The 18,905-nt window shown below is 36.1% G+C and overlaps 2 protein-coding genes across 3 annotated transcripts in view; both read left to right on the top strand.

Annotated features, from left to right (window-relative positions):
* gtf2h4 (general transcription factor IIH, polypeptide 4) overlaps positions 1–1,168 on the top strand; it is a 9,479-nt gene extending 8,311 nt beyond the window's left edge. The window contains 3 exon segments of the mRNA XM_051871701.1: positions 46–124; positions 586–647; positions 755–1,168. Of these exon segments, the coding sequence (XP_051727661.1) occupies positions 46–124; positions 586–647; positions 755–865 (252 nt within the window). The 3' untranslated portion in view covers positions 866–1,168.
* Positions 1,169–1,869: 701 nt separating this feature from the next.
* Positions 1,870–16,162, top strand: sh3bp5lb (SH3-binding domain protein 5-like, b). Of its 2 annotated transcripts, XM_051871699.1 has the most exons (7): positions 1,870–2,221; positions 2,304–2,556; positions 2,795–2,857; positions 4,800–4,928; positions 9,344–9,505; positions 11,193–11,366; positions 12,498–16,162. In XM_051871699.1, the coding sequence occupies exons 2-7, from the start codon at positions 2,311–2,313 to the stop codon at positions 13,119–13,121; spliced, it is 1,398 nt and encodes a 465-aa protein (XP_051727659.1). In that variant the 5' UTR covers positions 1,870–2,221; positions 2,304–2,310; the 3' UTR covers positions 13,122–16,162. The 2 variants fall into 2 exon arrangements, with proteins under 2 accessions (XP_051727659.1, XP_051727658.1); XM_051871698.1 differs by having other exon boundaries at positions 1,870–2,556.
* The last annotated feature ends 2,743 nt before the right edge of the window (positions 16,163–18,905 follow it).

Here is an 18,905-nt window from a genome sequence, read left to right as displayed (position 1 = left end):
TGCTCGATGCATAAACATGTTTCCATGTGTCATTCTGTCTTTCAGACCCCCATCCTTCCCCCAACCATAAAAGATCAGATCAGACTATGGGAGCTTGAAAAGGATCGCTTGCAGTTTACTGAGGGTGAGTGTGTCTTTGTGTATATGAGACCAGCTCTTTGTAGTTCCAAAACGAATTTTCATTTTCTTTAACTCGATGTTTTTACTTCAAATAAACCCATTAAATATTATACAATTATTTTATTACATTAGTAATTGCAATGATTTAAATAATACAGTGTTCCAGTTTCATTTAAATGGAACCTCTGGGAATGGCGGTCTCCATTTCAATAAAAAAATTACATTATCTTGATATTACATCATGGAGAATTTGTTTCCATTCCATTGGTGACCTGCAGGGTTTATTCTTTCAAGTGTAAATGTCAGACTGTATAAGAAATGTGTTAGTGAAATGTAATGCAAATAAAAAATTAGCATTGGAATAAGGTTTGGGTTAGGGGGTCGTAAACGCCATCTGAAAATATACAGATGTCTCAGTGAAGCATTTTGTGTCCTTCAACTTTACACAATGTTTTTTTCTTTCAGGAGTGTTATACAATCAGTTTTTGTCCCAAGCTGATTTTGAAGTGTTGCGGGACAGGGCTCAGGTAAAAAACAGCATTTTTCTTTTCATTTGCACTTGTACTTTTTAACTAGTAGCTGTCTCTCCTGCAGTAACACACAGAGTACTGACAGTAAAGCCTCTGTCCTGCAGGGTTTAGGTGTGCTGGTTTGGCAGAACCCCGCTCACAGGGTCATGGTGGTGACGCCACATGGACACAGTGAGGTTAAGAGATTCTGGAAGAGACAAAAGAGCCATACATAAAGGAAATGAGGAAGAAGAGGCCTTAAAGACCACAAGATACATCATTCACTTTAGAATGATACTGAGAATTACTGCTTATGGAGGAATCATCTGTAATGAGGACTGTTTTTGTGTATATTTAAGGTCATCTGTTCAAAAAAATTGTTTCTATACATAGTTCAAAGCCTTTTGCGGTTCATAAAACAATATGTGCATAATTCCCTTGTGTATTATTCCCTTATTGATTTAGGCTTTTGTTGTCTGTCTGTCCTACATGTTTGTGTCTGAGGTAAACTGACTAAAATAAATATTGTTTACACTGAATGCTAATCTCTTTTGTTTGAGAACATGGAAATTTAGTCCATGAAATTTACATTTCAGTCACAAGTAATTAGTGGTAAAATTACAGAATTCAGTTTAGCTTTTAGGATGATGGAGGGGAGTACATTTTAGTCTTAATGGGTGAATCTCACAAAAATATATCCAGGTCACATTTTTTGATAAATAATATAAATAAAAAATATAATTATATTTTACATAAAATAAATAAATAATGCTTGTTTTGTAGGAGCATTTGTGCATTTCTGCCAACATAGATTTATATAAAATAGTTTATATAACTACAAGTATAACAACTGCTGTGGTGTATTAACACTATTTAAATAATAGATCAATGAGATTTTTCTTTACAATATGGTAATAAAAAAATGAAAATGTGCTTAATTATCACATTAATGTTACTGCAAAATGTGTGGAGGAAAAAGATGACAAAAATACTTAATTTTTACATGGAACTTTCTTTTGATATTTTGGCAAGGACGTCTACTTGACGGGTTTCATCAGATAACATATTTTTTAATATACTTATTTTTGTTAGTACAAAAAAAAAAAGGTAATTTTGTATTAGCCACCACTGTCATCAAATAAATAAAATAGCAGAAAATTTCAGTTTGAAGATTTTAAATGAATTTAGTATGATGTTACAGTAGTTACAATGACTACTCCAATGACAACTATGGAAATTAGGCGGAAACTTTGGTTTCCATGGGGGGGGAAATCATCCTGGACAAAAACAAAAAGGCAGCTAGAGAGAGCAAGAAACAAGAAGGGGAAGGAATAACGGGAACTAGCAATACTACCAATATTGAAATGACAATAACAGTGACCGTGTAGATGTTTGGCTGGAGCTGTCGCTGTATGTATGAGCAGTACAGAAAGGCTGTGATTTCTGCAGTTAGCCGTTAAGCTAACGGCTCAGCCCGGGTCATTCTGCGCTGTCAGCTACACTGCATGACGCTACCGCTGCAAACAACACGCCTGCGCCGTTAAATGACACTCATTCACCGATTATGTAGCGCTGTATCGTCAAATTCTCGGGTAAATATATATTTATAGGCATGGCAAACATTTAAGCACTTAAATATTCTCGTTTATAAGAGCAAAACGGGTCATTCTCAAGGCCACGGATGGAACCGGGGCGGCAGCGTGAGAACCCCCCCGGATCCGGGGAACCCGAGTCAGGGGAGTGGAGAGAGGAGAGCGCCGGGGTGGAGGCTGAGGAGAGGGACGACACCCTGAAAAACAGAAGCGGGGACGGAGGAAACGAGGAAGTTACGAGCAAAACCGAGAACACTGAGGTGGTGGAGAAAGATAAGCCTGAGTTTGATGAAGATGAGGATCAGTATGAGGAAGAGCTGGACCCCAGGATTCAGGTATTAAGATTTGGACCCATAATAAACTTGATATTGTGACAGGTGCATTGAACTATGACATAATATTCACAGTTAGCTTTAATTAATGGTTTATAATGGCAAAATGATATAAAATGACTTGTTTGAGTGTGATTTTGCTGGTTTTGTATAAATTCATATACTTATGTCAGTTATTTAATGCATATATTAATAGTAATTTAATGTCAGCTATCTTCCCTCCCTGTTTTCCATTTGTCAGGAGGAGCTGGAACACTTGAATCAGGCGAGTGATGAGATCAACAGACTGGAACTACAGCTGGACGTGAGTAATATGTGTGACTACTGCTGTTCTTTATTCTGTTGAGGTGCCACTGCCTACTTAGACAGTAGATATGTCTCAATTTGCGCGCTTACTAGCTATTCTATGCCCTTTTTTAGTATAAATAGCATGAGTAGTGTTTTCACACTAAAAGTTCCAAAACGAAAAAGAGCACTTCAAATACAGGGATAATGCACTTAAAGGGATAGTTCACCCAAAAATGAAAATTCTGTCATCATTTATTCACTCTCAAGTTGTTCCAAACCTGTATACATTTCTTTCTTCTGCTGAACACAAAAGAAGATATTTTGGAGAATGTCAGTAACCAAACAGTTGGGCCCCATTGACTTCCATGGGGCCCATCAACTGTTTGGTTACCCATATTCTTGTTTTATTCTTATTTTCTTAAAATATCTTCTTTTGTGTTCAGCAGAAGAAAGAATTTCATACAGGTTTGGAACAACTTGAGGGTGAGTAAATAATGACAGAAATTTCATTTTTGCGTCAACTATCCCTTTAATTAACTGAAAAACGGAAGTGTGCAATATTGGACATTTCATGCACTCAACTGTCACAGCTTTACTTACATAGAGGAGGGGGAAGGGATATCAGAATCTGATGTCAAAATAACCTTTTAACATTTATACACTAGATGGTAGAGTGCATGCATAGCGTATAGTGTGTCTTTTGGGACACAACTAGTATCTTAATTCAAAATGCACATATGATGCCCTGAAATGAGAGAGAGCGCTCTTTAACTTTAAGTAGCATAATGTCTTGCAATCGCATTTGGTTACACTAGTTGACATTGATCACTTCACATGTTTTGTTTTGTTGTCTTTACCTCTAATTTGTGAAGCCAAAATTTGTTCAAGTTTGCATTTTTTTTTTTTTTTTTTAGTTGGTGACTTATATAGATTTGTTTTTTATGATTGATCAATGTGTGAGCAGGGCTGATATAAGGGTTATATATACTATACATAATGCAAAAATGCAATGTAATGAAAGCCAATGATATATACACAAAAATGCTGAAATGGAATAACAATATTTACAATACACTACTGTTCAAAAAAAGTCAGTAAGATTTTAAAAAAGAAATTAATACTTTTATTCAGCAAGGATGCATTAAAATTGATCAAATGTGACAGTAAAGACATTTATAATGTAACAAAATAATTCTATTTCAAATAAATGCTGTTCTTTTGAACTTTCTATTCATCAAAGTATCCTGAAGTAAATGGATAATTTCCACAAATATATTGAGCAGCACAGCTGTTTTCAACATAGATAATAATAAGAAATGTTTCTTGAGCAGCAAATCAGCATATTAGAATGTTTTCTAATGTTCTAATGTTTTATTCAAATATAAAACAGTTATTTTAAAATATAATAATATTTTACTGTATTTTTATCAAATAAATGCAGCCTTGGTGAGCATAAGAGACTTCTTTCAAAAACATAAATTTTTTTAACAGATCCCAGACGTTTGAATAGTAGTATATGACACATTATTTACTCATAAAAATAAAAAAAGAAAAAAGAAGAAAAAAGACAAATCTGGTCGAAGACCTAGTCTTTGCTTATTTTCCCATTACTTCATGTCTCTCTCCTTCACTGTATAATCTAATAAAGGTGAAAGAAGAAAGAAAACTCTCAGCCTTTGAACAAAAAAAGATATGGAAAGTGTTTTCCCCTCTCTTTTAAAATTTATTTTGGTATCCTATTCCTAATTATGCATTTTGTTGCATTTTATTATTTGCATTCAATATGTTTTTTTCTACTGTCTTTATGAGCCATGTTTGGGTTGCAAATCATCCCCACCAGTTGAGAACCACTAAACTGGAGTATTAATATCTATTGTTTACATGTTTTACTCATCATGCCAAGTAAAGCATTGTTTTTCCTCACTCTTTCTCATTATCTCTGTCTAACACTTGTTTAGGAAGCGAGATCCAGCTACAGGAGGATCCTTACAGACTCGGCACGCAAACTTAACGCCCAGGGCTCTCAGCTGGGAGCCTGCATTGAAAAAGCAAGACCTTACTATGAAGCCCGTAGACTCGCTAAAGAGGTGTGTGTGTGTGTGTATTAGAGAGCATAATATTGCGTGTTTGTGCTTCATATCTTCTCAGTTGAGTTCAAGTTGTTTTTGTAGTTTGCTGATTCATTTCCAGTCTCTCATTATTGCACAAAATCCTCCCGCTGAACCAGAAGACATTTGTCAGTGCAGTGGTCATTATGGCGAAAGAGTTAGTGTGTTAATGTGATTAACCCTGATAACACAAGATGTGGTTTGCACATCACTTTTCATTAGCGTTTTTGCAGCCAATTTTGAATATGTAATTGAACTGATGAAAATCGTTTAGCTGTGGCTATAGAGAGTAATTGAAAACAGTTGAACCAGCAGCACTGAATTGAAACTCTGACTTGGCCATCAGACCCTCTCATGAAAAACTGTAAATAAGTTTGAGAGTGGATGAGTAGACAAGGCAAGCTCATAAATGTAGTGGTTGTTTTCCATATTGATAAAGGAACAGTCACAATGTTCGACTAGTTTATCTAAAAATTTTTGCTTGTGTGTGTGTGTGTGTGTGTGTGTGTGTGTTAGGGCTGGATAAAAAATATTGATTTCTCAATTTTAATCGATTCTCATTTTTATGAACCGATATCAATTCTTAAATCCCAAGAATCGATTAATCTTTGTGCTTTGTTACTTTTGATTTGAAACAAAGTCTCAGATTTCAAATTCTGTCCATTTTATTACGAAATTCGAAAAATAACCGTTTTGGCACTGTTTGATGCGGCGTGACAGATGGCTGTAGCCTCAGATCAAGAGAGGCGGCAACGCGAAGCGCGAGTGAACTGATCATCTCCTCTTCTTTAATACCAGTTACAGCGTGAAATAAACATAAATGAATACCCAAAGGTATGTTCAAAGATACAGTACAACTTACCGAAATCCGTATCATGTCTCGTGTAATAGCTCAATCAGTGTTTCAAACGCGAAAGACGTCAATAAAATAGCTTGTAAGCAATGTCACGTAACGCCACATTTACCTCAGAAACCATATTCAGTGACCATAAACTCATTAGTCAGCTATAAAACTGAACTCTAGAGAATAGCATTTTGCTAAATATGCACCATATTACACATTTGTTATAATTTATAATGTTCTTCAATATTTAATGCATGTTTGAATAAATCCGTCAAGTTTTTATAACAGCCACCATTTAAATAATGTATTTCAAAAAACGAATTGGAGTAGAAATATAATTACATAATTGTAAAGTTAGTATTTTTACTTTATTATTATAAAAACTTCCTTAACTTCCACTAATTTAAGTGTTTGTATACAAATCAGTAAATTTTAACCTTCGATATTATAGTAATGTAGAACTGATTCCCATGTATTGTTTACAGCATTAGTTGAGATTTTTTTTCCTTGAGAAAATTTGCCATGTACTGTTCCCTATATATATCCAAAATAATCGATATTGAATCGAATTTAAATCGAATCGAATTGCAAGCTTGTGAATTGAAATCGAATCGAATTTTGAAATATGTGTCAATACCCAGCCCTAGTGTGTATAGACAACTTGCACTGTAAAATGCCCTCATAAAGCTTGATTCTTTAAATTCATCCACTGTAGAGCAGCTCTTTGGCACAGCATCATGTCTTGTATTGTCGCCATGAGCTTTGCATTTTAAAACGGGTAATTTTCAAAGGGAACAGTATCAATGCCCACTCGCTATTGCACGTGATTAAGTGTTTTGAAAACATTATCCATATAAAACCGTCATTTACAGACAAAGCATTATGAAATCTTTTTTTTTTTAACAGTTTGCAATGCAGCTGCTGTCAGATTCAATACAGCTGACTGCTTCATCTGTCAACAAAAGTTACTTTGCGAACACTCCATTACACTGTGCCTCATTTACAAAATAATCTGCAGTCAAATTCTCCAAGCAAACATGTAATACTCCAACGCAATCAAGGACACCATTAAAAATAAACCATCCACTTGTTCCTGACACTGGTATCCTTCTGAAGTCTCTACAGAAATGAGCAAATAAGCTATGTAAACATGACGCTTCAAAGCGAACGCTCCTTTACGCTTCTATTTACTCTTCTATTTGCTTGCATCCAGTGTAGGCAAGTGTCAGCCGTTCACAGCCAACGGCAGTGGGCGGGGCCTATTGTGCGATGATATAAAACTATTCAATAGCTCGCACATCACGTGAAGATCGCGCGCACAGAGAGGAGCGCAGAAACTCGTTGTCAACCCTGTGATTTATCACTAAAGTAGCTTAGAAACTCAAAAGTTATAGCATATATTTTTCTACTTTTGAAGTAACTACTTACAACCACAGCTTCACAATTAATAGAGAGACGGTATGAGTAATTCATACATGCAGTCGCTCTCATTAATGCATTCAAATAAATGTACTGGTACGGTGCTAATTTATCTGTATCTGATTTACAACAAGCAGAAATCTGTAAGAAATGTTACATTCCATAGTTAAAATAACTGCTGAAAGTGAGCTGTTATGTCGGAGCACTCTTTCATTATAAAAAAATATCTCACCTTTAATAGTCATGCATATGTACAAACATTGTCAGTGAACTATGAGGGCAAAAAAACAAAGAACAACAAAAAAAAAGTTCATTAATTGTAATTGAGGTAAAATGTTCAATTAAGTCATTAGGTCATATAGTTCAGCCCTACTATGAAACTTGTTTTAAAGGGTTAGTTCACCCAAAAATGAAAATTATGTCATTAATTACTCACCCTCATGTCATTCCACACCCGTAAGACCTTCGTTCATCTTCAGAACACAAATTATGATATTTTTCATAAAATCCGATGGCTCAGTGAGGCCTCCATTGCCAGCAAGACAATTAACACTTTCAATGCACAGAAAGCTACTAAAGACGTATTTAAAACAGTTCATCACTAGACATTGTTGAATAAAGTCGTTATTTTGTTTTTTTGGCTCACAAAAAGTATTCTCGTCGTTTCATAACATTAAGGTTGAACCACTGTAGTCACATGAACTGTTTTAAATGCATCTTTAGTAGCTTTCTGGGCAATGTAAGTGTTAATTGTCTTGCTGGCATTGCAGGCCTCACTGAGCCATCAGATTTTATCAAAAATATCTTAATTTGTGTTCCGAAGATGAACGAAGGTCTTACGGGTGTGGAACGACATGAGGGTGAGTAATTAATGACAGAATTTTCATTTTTTGGGTGAACTAACCCTTTAATGGTACAAAGACTCTTATATATCAAAAGACCAAGGCAAATTTGATTGAGTTCAACTTTTAAAAAAACGTGTCTAGGGACATGTAAACGGAAACTACAAAAAGTATAATTTTTGCGTTCCCATTCGCTCCAATTGCAAAAGAAAAAAATCCATGATTGCATCTATGACTACAAAAGAGGCAAAAAAGTAGAGATTAATTACATTGGTCAGAAGAGAAAAAGATGTCAAATTTTCCATCACTCCCTCAGCCATTGTGTTAGAAACACTCACGCAGTACTAATTTTCTGAAATTTTATGGCAAGGTAATTTAACACATAGTATAGTATAGTGTCAAGTATAGTGTTATAAATGCACAATTTGTTTTTAATTAAATATGTAAAAAACAGATTTACGAAGAGAAAAAAAAAACATCATTACAGTCTGTGAAAAGTATTTTTTTATTCTTTTTTTTTTTTCTTTACTAAAAGATTTGAATAAATCTTAATCAATGAATATTGTGCAAAACAAAGACTACATTCACACAGCAGCAGAATTCGTTTGTCAGCCCTGTTTTACATTTTAAATAGGGTTACATTTACACACACATTTCCATTGATGATATTCATGGACTCATTTCAAGAGTCTGCTAATAAAAGTGGTTGTCGATGTGTGAACGTAGCCAAAGTTCGATATCATCCTTGGCAAGGATGCCATATTTCCAGCAAGTTATCCTGATAAAATATGGCCTGCCATTCTCAGTTCCTGACTTTTATTGATTGGTTTGGGTGTTCTGATCTGCGCACAGCAATTTTCACTGACAGCAAGCCAGGCTTTTTGAGCTAAACGGTTTTCAGATCCAGCCTTGTGTGCAGGATGATTGGCTGACAGCTTAACCAACCTCAAATCCTATTGGCCATTTCACCCACTTTATTTAAAATGAGTGGTTATGGTTTGTGGTTTGTGAAGTGCTATACAGAGGACTTCCCTCTGGCATTTTCTTTTATTATATAAAAAATAATATTGCTGTAGTAGTGTAGTATACTTCCATACTAATACCACATCCTTTAGCTAGTGTTTTATTACATAAATATAACCTGATATAAAGTTTGGAAAGATTTGCAGTCCCCATTCACTTTATGGCTCTCTGTAAGGTCAGCATCCCTTCTTCTGATTGGCTGCATGTTTACAGAGCTGAGTGATTGATTTCTGTATATGAAATATGATGGATGACCTTACCCACAGGCTCAACAGGAGACCCAGAAGGCAGCGCTGAGGTACGAGAGGGCTGTCTCCATGCACACGGCTGCCAGAGAGATGGTTTATGTGGCTGAGCAAGGTTTATTGGCTGACAGGAACACATTGGACCCTACCTGGCAGGAGATGCTAAACCACGCCACAGCCAAGGTATGACGCAGTGACTCAGCATTGCTCTTTGATAATTACTGCAAAAGGCGGTGGCATAACTTTGCAAAAAAAATAAAAAAACACACAAGGGCTCTTAGGTTTACAACAGGTCTTACTTGCTAAAATCAATCAATCCTTTATAGTCACAAGTATAGATTTTGCTGGTTAAATCCTAAAGTGTCTTATTTAAGTGTGCACAGCTGGTTAGTATGGATTGTAGCGTGGCTTTGATTGTCACAGTGGGGGCAATCAATAACGCTGATGAATGCACACTTACACTTAAAGATCAAGGTTTACACATCTCTGTTTATATTTTATTCTAGCCCTGCCAGTAAAATAGAGCAGCTTTTTTCCAATGTGAAATCACGGTTTTTGTTTCCAGTTGGGTTGACACCAAATTTTCAGTAGGCGATACCATTGCCAGGGAAGTTTCAAGATTCTTGAAAATACTTATATGCTATTGAACACACTCCTTTATTACAACACATTGCCTCAGGTTTTTCAATTAATCATTCAAGTGAACAGTCAGTAATAAAGAACAGAAACAAATTACATGCATTAGAACAGATAAAACAATGGAGTAAAGTTACAAATTAAGTGTAAACATATTCAGGTTTATTTGAATCATTCAAGTGAACAGTCAGTAATAAAATAAAGTACAGAAATATATGACAAATACAACAAAAATACAAATAAACAGTGCTTCAAGTGTTCAGATTAATCATTCAAGTAAATAGTCAGTAATATAAGTAGAGAAAATAATTAGAAATAAAAACAATAGAACAAAGTTGCAAATTAAGTAAACTGATTCAGGTTTATGAATGAATCATTCAAGTAAACAGTAATAAAATTAAGTACAGAAACTAATTACAAGGAATAGAATGAAATGCAAATGACGTAAACATTGCATTAATTTTGCAAATTAATCATTAAACTAAACAGTCAGTAATAAAAAGGACAAAGAAACAAATTGTCTTTGTAATCTTTAACTTTTTGCTCTTACTCTGAAATAACTTTTCTCCTGATGTCACTTAGGCCAAATAGTTATTTAAGGATTATTTTAGCAAACAGGCCTGGCTCCATTCTGGTTTGTAATGAGCACTTTTAACAATCCATTCAATTCCCAAATTCAATATCCTGTCTTACTTTGAAATATGTCACTTTACAGGAATAAAATGGGTTGTTCAGGCAATTCATGTTGGTTTAAAGTAAACTTTGCCAGTTTTCAATTTACAATTTAAGTATACAGTAATAAAATATAGAATAAACAATAGAATAACAAATTACCAGTAATACAAGAAATAATAAATACGATAGAACAAAGATACAAATAAAGTTAACTGAAAGTTTAAGAAACAGCCTCGTCAAGTAAACATTCAGAAAATCATTGGACGTCCACAATGTAGACAGATTGATATTGTTACATTTTCTTCAGCTGTTAGTATCAACTTGGTACTGAAGTACCATACCTTTGACATTCCTTGGGGGGGAAGAGTAATCTAAATATCTACAAGCTCTTAAAAAATATCCATTATTGACTCCATTATTGACAGTGGTGATATGATATTGAATCTTTGTCAAATCTTTGTATGAATGATACAGAAAGATATGAGAATATATTCGATTTAATTTCTTTCATGTGTGAAAACAGAACAGGATATCACATTTGACATGTTGCTGTTTTCAGGTGAACGAGGCAGAGGAGGAGCGTTTGAGGAGTGAGAGGGAGCACCAGCGTGTCACTCAGCTTTGTCAGGAAGCAGAAGCGCGTGTGCAGACTTTACAGAAGGCTCTTAAGAGAGTCATTATCAAGTCCAAGCCTTATTTTGAGCTCAAGGCTCAGTTCAACCACATCTTAGAGGTATGCATCAGAGACTAGCCTCCACTATACAGGTATTCAAGGTCTGCTGGCCATATTGATTTAAGTAACAAAATGAAATCCTCTCAGAAATGCAAACTAGGGATGGGCACAAAGAACAGAAACTTCACTTACAGCATACAAACTAATCATTTTTGTTTAATATTTTAGTATAGTTTAAAATAAATAGTATAATTTTTTAAAATATATGCGACCCGTGCTGGCAAAATGAGTTGCAATGAGCACATTTTCAAAAATGAGTTATTGTTATTCTCACATTCTTCGGATCTGTCAGTCAGCGCGAGTAAGATTGTTTTGTTTACATCAGCATGAGTTTGAAAATCACATTTCATTGGTTCAGACTCATGCCATCGAAAATTCACTATGAATATTCACATAGTTTGAATGCTGCACTTTACAATAATACCAAACTTGTGCTGAGGGAAGCACCAGTAGTCGAGAAGCGAGCAGAGAAAAACGGCAATTTTCATGGTCAAAGGAAAGGTACTCCTCTCAGAAAACATACAAATAAAGATACTTTTAGATGTTTAATTGCTATTTGGAGCATTGGGATCGCTAGACGAGGGCTTAATGAACTCATTTTTGTTAAAAACTCAATTTCGACCAAAATTGACATTTTTCACTTGTTTTGCCTGTAGCTCAACATTAGCCCGTGTGCATTCCGACTCATTTTGCCAGCATGGGTAACATGTCATTTATTGGTTATCAACCTTAACATGAAAATAATCATTGGCTTATCACAGGGGTGTCTAAACTTGGTCCTGGAGGGCCACTCTCCTGCAGAGTTAAGCTCCAACTAGCCTCAGCACACCTGGCTGGAAGTTTCTAGTATGCCTAGTAAGACCTTATATAGCTGGATCAGGTGTGTTTAATTGGGGTTGGAGCTGAATTCTGAAGGACAGTGACCCTATAGGAGCACCCCTGGCTTATCATATCAGCCTGAATTTCAATATTAGTGTGTCCCTAAATATTATAAAACATTTTTCTGAGAGATTATCATCTGTTTTTAGTCATTATAATGCCATTAATATATTTGGTGCAAGAACATGACAAATTTTTTTTTTTTTTTTTAATTATACCCAATGTCCTATTATTATCCCCACTGATTAACAGGAGCACAAGTCCAAAGTCGTTCAGCTGGAGGAACGGGTGGCAAAGGTGAAGACCCGGTATTCTATCGCCCTCCGCAACCTTGAGCAAATCAGCGAGCAGATCCATGCGCAAAGGGGGCGCATTCGTGCAGCCAGAGAGCGCAACAGGGCCCGTGGGGGGCGGAGCTCTCCAGTCGGTGCGGAGTCTGAGGGTATAATTCAGGCAGGGGCGTATGCAGGGGTGGTGGCCAATCCTTTAATGGATAATGACTGGGCCGATCAAGAGAAAACCCGGCAGTGGGTAGAGAAACACAGGGAGGCGGGTTGGGGACAAAGAGAGAGAGCGGAGAAGGCGGGGTCAGACTCCATGTCAGTCATAAGCCTGCAAACAATCGCCTCCGACCTGGAGAAGTTCGATTCTGTGGAGCACTTGGGCGACCTGAGTGATGTCGGAAGTATAATAGGTGAGGAGAAAGAGGCAGAGAGCGAGAGAGGATTTAGGGCTGAAGACAGAATAGTAGCAAGAGAGGTGGCAAACCTTTCGAGACAGGATGCAGAGAAAGGTGCCTCAGGGACAGACAGACAGCAGAGAGAGAGAGAGCGGGAGAGCTTTGTGAAGCAGCACCACAGAAGTGTTAGTTTGTGAGGAAACAGGAAATTAGAGTTGCCTGTTACTCCACCCCAATCCTGGCGGGCTAAAGCTTGCCTGCAGGCTTCCAGGCGAGACTCCCAACTGACTACAAATGAATCCGACTGAAAACACTCTGTATTTGCTTAAAGGTGAAGTGTGTAATTTCAGCGGCACTAGAGGCGTTAAACAGAACTGAAAAGACTATTTTCAAACAGGTTTCCCCGAAACACTCACCCGTCTGCCATTGGTTACATAAACAGATGGTCCCACCCCCTAACTTATGCCATTGGTTGAGCCAATGTTTCTGCCTGGCTGGTCTGGAGTTTACACTTTTCGGGGAAATCAACATACAAATGGCTTCATTATAGTTGCACATTAGGTTGAGAATAGGAGAATGTCGAAAAAAATTGCACACTTCATCTTTAAAGGGTTAATTCTCTTTCGTTCATCTTCAGAACACAAATGAAGATATTTGAGGTTTGTTCTCACGCATCAATCAAGTATTGTTCTGTTTATGTTCGCTGATCAATGTTATATGTGAATAAAGGCCAAAATTCAATCTGGTCATCATAAAAAATGAAAAGTTTCTTTATGAAACTTTTTGAAGCGACAAAGTGGTAGTTGCATGGACTGTCAGTGGAGGGACAGAAATCTGTCTGATTTTGTTAAAAATATCTTTATTTGTGTTTTGAAGATGAATGAAAGACTTATGGGTTTTGAACAACATGAGGATAAGTAATTGATGACAATTTTTTCATTTTTGGGTAAACTAACCCTTTAAAGGCATGCAAGCCTGTTTTCACTTGAGAGTAAAAAAAAAATTAAAGTGGTTGGATCAAAATAAGAAATTGAGCTGCAACTGTGAGATATGAAGTCATATTGTGAAATTTAAACTTGCATTGTGAGGTTTCAAATCCCATTGTAAGACAGAAATTTAAAGTTTATGAGACATAAAGTCAAGATGGGCCTCATTCATGAAACTGAGTAAATTCTGAGTAATTTGCTTGTTAAATGGACTTTCCCGAAAACTCTCCTCTGGATTCACAAGTGCATTGTAAACCAGATTTTATAGTTAAATGTGTGTATTTTAAAGAATTCCAATGTTGTAAATAGGCTGCCGTGCACGCTCATTTACAATTAGCATAATCCTTGCAGAAATGTAATGGGTTCATTGGACTTTTTTTTTCTCAGGTTTGGCTCCAGTATTGTACAAATGCAAAAGAGACTACTTAGCCATATACTTAAAAAATATTCAATGAAAGTGTTAATCTTGCAGACAAATAATACTGGTGGTTAGAATAGATGGACCATGTAATGGACTACGTAGCTGTTTTTAATCATTTTTATCAATGCAATGTATTTAACTAATTGGTTAACTAATTAATTTTGCTATTAGAAATTCCTAAATGCAGTTTGTTTAGGAATTTCATATAATTTCTGACATAAGTCCAAAAATTTACATTGGAGTGGTTTAATGAACTTCTAACTTCTGTCTGTTGATGTTTCATGAATGAGGCCCATTGTGAGATACAAAGTTGCAACTGTAGATCTAAAGTAACAATTAATAGAAACATTCACAATTGCAAGATTTGCATTTCACGTAATTCCACAAAAAATACACCATCCATTTGGTGAAAACAGGCTTCCATAACTAACAACCCTTCCGCACAGTTCAAATGAGAAGAAAGCTCCTCTAAGGGTGGTGACTAAGATTCAGAAATCATTATAATGAATCCATTTTCGGACATAATAAATGGAGTAATCGAGAAGAAAGAGAGTATTAAAACACTTAAACTGATTGATGTGGCATTATTGTAACTGCACTATAGCAGAGGGGGTTCAGATGTTCTTGGCAAATTAATGAATAACAATAAGGAGGGGGTTGATGTGGTATTTTAGTCAGTCTGCAGGGATTTGTAGTTCTCACGCTCTGATCCCATCTTCTCGGTTACTGTTTCACTATCGGTCACGGGAACGGGAAAAAAAAGACAGAAAACCACTTCACACAATAAGAAAGAAAGAAAACTAATGAGAAATGCATTAAACATTGAAGATCAAACTCTGTTACCACAGAAAAGAAAAATACTCTTACAATAGAGGTCTATGGGTACTGCTGTACACTTCCCTGAGAGGCTTCCATTGTTACTTTATGCACATTTAGGCTTAGGTGACTGAAAACTGAGTCAAAGTCTTTTCTGTGATTATGAATATGACACAGATGCTGTTGATAGAACTTCACTTGTATGTTACCTGGAATTTTCCTTTATTAATATTGTATTTGGTTCCCATCTCTGTCTCTCTCAGCAAGTTTAGATATTTGGAATATTGTTTTCATTTGGCTGTCAGTTGGTATTATTTTGCACAACATGTTACATTAAGTTCTAGCTCATCAATTTGTGGCATTTGTGATATTTCAGAGCCAGAGTACTGTTTTTATTGATTTTGTTCTGTTTGAGAGGTATTAGATTTTAGGTCAGTCCGTGAACGAAAGAGGGTCTTGTCTTAGCAGAAAGACAAGAATAGAACATGTTTACAAGTTTACGAGTGTCCTGCTGAAATTTTACAAGAAAAGTTGAGTAAATAAAACAACAGTGGAATGACTGAATGATGTGTACTTGATGACGTAACTGTGTTTTGCATATACACTTTGAAATCATGTAATGTGCTTGCTGTTTGAACAAACCGTGCTGTGGACAGTACAGTATTGTTTGCAAGTTTACATCCTACTCTCCTCTTCTGAATTTTTTGTTGTTTTGACATTTTTTTTTAAATGTAGTTGTTGTAGTTTTTTGTCCACAAACTCGGTAAATCCATCCTTCCCCCCCATCATAACCTTTTCTGTACAGATTCCTCACCTCTCTTCATAGTAAATAGATGCTCTGTAGAGTTAATCCAGTATGCTGCTGTCTCTCTCCATTCATAAGGTCACATGAACTCTATGTATATACAAGCTGATGTATGATGAATACAAATAATCTTTACGTGACTGATAACTTATTCTGTAAATGTTAATTTATTGCACAGTTAGAGATATTAAAACTTGAATTTAACAACTATGCTCTTGTTTTTTTCATTTAATTTCACTTTACACAGTTAAAAGTGCGGTTGCTAATTGTAGGTAATTGCTACTTCGTGTCTCCCAATTGTGATTTTATATTTTGCAAGGTGACTTTGTTTCACAATGTAACTACATCTTTTAATTGTGACTTTATTTCTTGCAGAGACATTATAACTCACAATGCAACTTTACATCTTGTAGCTTAACTCTTGTTTCTCAAAGATTTTGATTATTTCTCATAAATGTGACTTGGTTTTCCAGTTGTGACTTTATTTCGAGAAATTTTGACTTTGTTTCTTTGTTTCTCAACACTATATCTTGTGACTAACTTTATCTGACAATTACAACTGTATTTCTCACAATTGGGACTTGCATTTGTAAAAATTCCGACATTCTAACAAAATGTGACTTTATAGGGGTTTTCACACTTGAAATATTTAAACCTGGGTTATTCTAAAATGGAATCCTGGGTTATCTTGCTTGTTTCACACTGCACATAATTTACCAGGGTTAACAATTAATCCTGGGTATTCATAACCTGACGTTTCACATTAGGGGTTTTCATACTGCGCTTAATCCCGGGTTATCGTTGTTCTAAACACCGCTTTTAACCCTAGGTAAAGGAGCGTTTCACACTTGTAATTTAGATGCGGGGTTAGCACCACTTTTTACCCAGGGTTATGAATGTCACAACTAGATGCTTAGCAACGACAACCAATCACGTGCCTTATATTCATGCGCTTTGGGCAGTCATGGAAACACCACCCAATGTATAGGCTATAAACAGTTGTTTCTGAGTATGATGGAAAATGCGACAATTGGAGTGAAGAAGAGACCGTCATTCTTACCTTTATATTTCGTTAAGTTAATTAAGAAAAAAAAACTTGATATTACAGTCAGCAATGAGGACGCACAATGCTAGAGCCTTTATGTAAACAGGTCACATGCTGCATTTGTCCAGTCAGTAACACTGACACCACAAATATGCAGATAAGGATTTCAACCAGGGTTATTAATAGACAGATAGATAGATAGATTATGAATAGCATCTTATGAATACCCAAGATTAACTTTTAACCCCGGGTATAGTATGAGCAGTGTGAAACGTGAATAAAGATAATCCAGGATTCCATTTACCCGGGGTTTAGAATGACCCAGGGTTAACTATTTCAAGTGTGAAAAGCCCTATTGTACATTTCTAAACCCCGGGTTAACATTCTTATTTGCATATTTGCGGTGTCAGTGCCACTGATTGGATAAATGCTGCACGCGACCTGTTTACATAAAAGCTCTAGCATTGCACGTCCTCATATTGGCGACTATACTATCGAGTTTATACTGAATGGACATTTCGGACTATAAAGGATATGTAAGAATGAAACGGTCTCTTCTTCACTCAAATTGTTACGTTTTCTCTCAGCATTTGACATTTTTCCTCTCAAACGCTGAATTTACTGTTTATATAGGAATGCGAGGTGTTTCCGTGACTATCCGAAGCTCGCGAATATGAGGCAAGAGATTGGTTGTCTGTTGCAAAGCGTCTATCTGTAACATTCTAACACTGTATCGTTTCACGCTGTACAAGTTTGGCACCGCACTGTGGATAAAAAGCGGTGCTAACCCTGCTTCTAAATTACAAGTGTGAAACGTTCCTCTAGCCAGGGTTAAAAGCAGTGTTTAGAACGACGATAACCCAGGGTTAAGCACAGTGTGAAAAGCCCTTATATCCTGCAATCCGATTATATCTCTCAGTTATGACTATTTCCTGTAATTGCAACTTTATTTCTCGTGACTGCAAATTTATATCTTACTAACTTATTTCTTGCAGTTGCGACATTCTAACTAAAAATGTGACTTTATATCTTACAATGTGATTCTATCTCTGTTTTGACTATTTGTTGTAATTGCGACTTTATACCTTACAATTGCAAAATATTTCTTGCAATTACGACCTTATAACTAACAATATGACTTTTCTTCTGCAATGTGACTATATCTCTCAGTTTGATATTTATAATGACTTTATTTCTGCTAAGTGTGATTTTATATCTCCCAACGTGACTTTGTCTTCCTCTAAACTTTATCCCACATTTAGGCCTACGCTTCCATATCAGAGAGATTTTACATGATGCAACTAGATTATGCACATTTTCTGTAGAAAATGAGAAGTGCAGGCTATGCAGTTGCTAATGCATCCTGAGGGCTTGTTAGAATTACTAGCGTTGTGTATGAGCAATAGTAATAGTTACGCTTAGCTTAACAAACACCACTAATTACCAGTTACACTGATTCAATAGCTTGGTAATTGTAATCAAGAAGGACAGCGAGTTCCGAGGATTTTTGGGCTATTTTAAGGTGAATGTTGAGCCAAGAGCAGTAGGGCACTCCAGATACCTGAAATCAATAAGATGTGCTGGAGAACAGGGCTTCCATAATGAAAAGAGAATGAGAGGAGGAGATTATCCTCCGTCTTCAGTCTTTAATTATTCAACAATGATATAAATATCGAGCAGAGAACTCATAGAAACTGGCCACTGGGGAGAGAAAAGAAAGTGAGTGAGGAGCTGAGCAAAGGATGAATGTGATGTAAAATGTGATAATTGTCATGTTGAAAGGGCAGTAAAGGGGAGGATGAGGGCAGTTTAAGGTGAGAGACTAATTTCTCTGTGACTGCAGAGAGTGAAGGTGACATTACATGTGGGAGTTTATGAAAGAGACAGCCGAGATGATGACAGCTGAGT

Source organism: Ctenopharyngodon idella, chromosome 19 (assembly GCF_019924925.1).
Source record: "Ctenopharyngodon idella isolate HZGC_01 chromosome 19, HZGC01, whole genome shotgun sequence".
In the NCBI taxonomy this organism is placed as follows: Eukaryota; Metazoa; Chordata; class Actinopteri; order Cypriniformes; family Xenocyprididae; genus Ctenopharyngodon; species Ctenopharyngodon idella.
Note: the sequence above shows the minus strand (reverse complement) of the source record. Positions and strands in the feature narration are given on the sequence as shown.

What these genes read in the sequence shown, in the direction of transcription:
- sh3bp5lb (XM_051871699.1), top strand. Translation starts at nt 2,311, where the DNA reads ATGGAACCGGGGCGGCAGCGTGAGAACCCCCCCGGATCCGGGGAACCC. An exon ending in AGCTGGACCCCAGGATTCAG is followed by an intron (nt 2,557 to 2,794) that starts GTATTAAGATTT and finishes TCCATTTGTCAG; the next exon opens with GAGGAGCTGGAACACTTGAA. An exon ending in AGTTCAACCACATCTTAGAG is followed by an intron (nt 11,367 to 12,497) that starts GTATGCATCAGA and finishes ACTGATTAACAG; the next exon opens with GAGCACAAGTCCAAAGTCGT.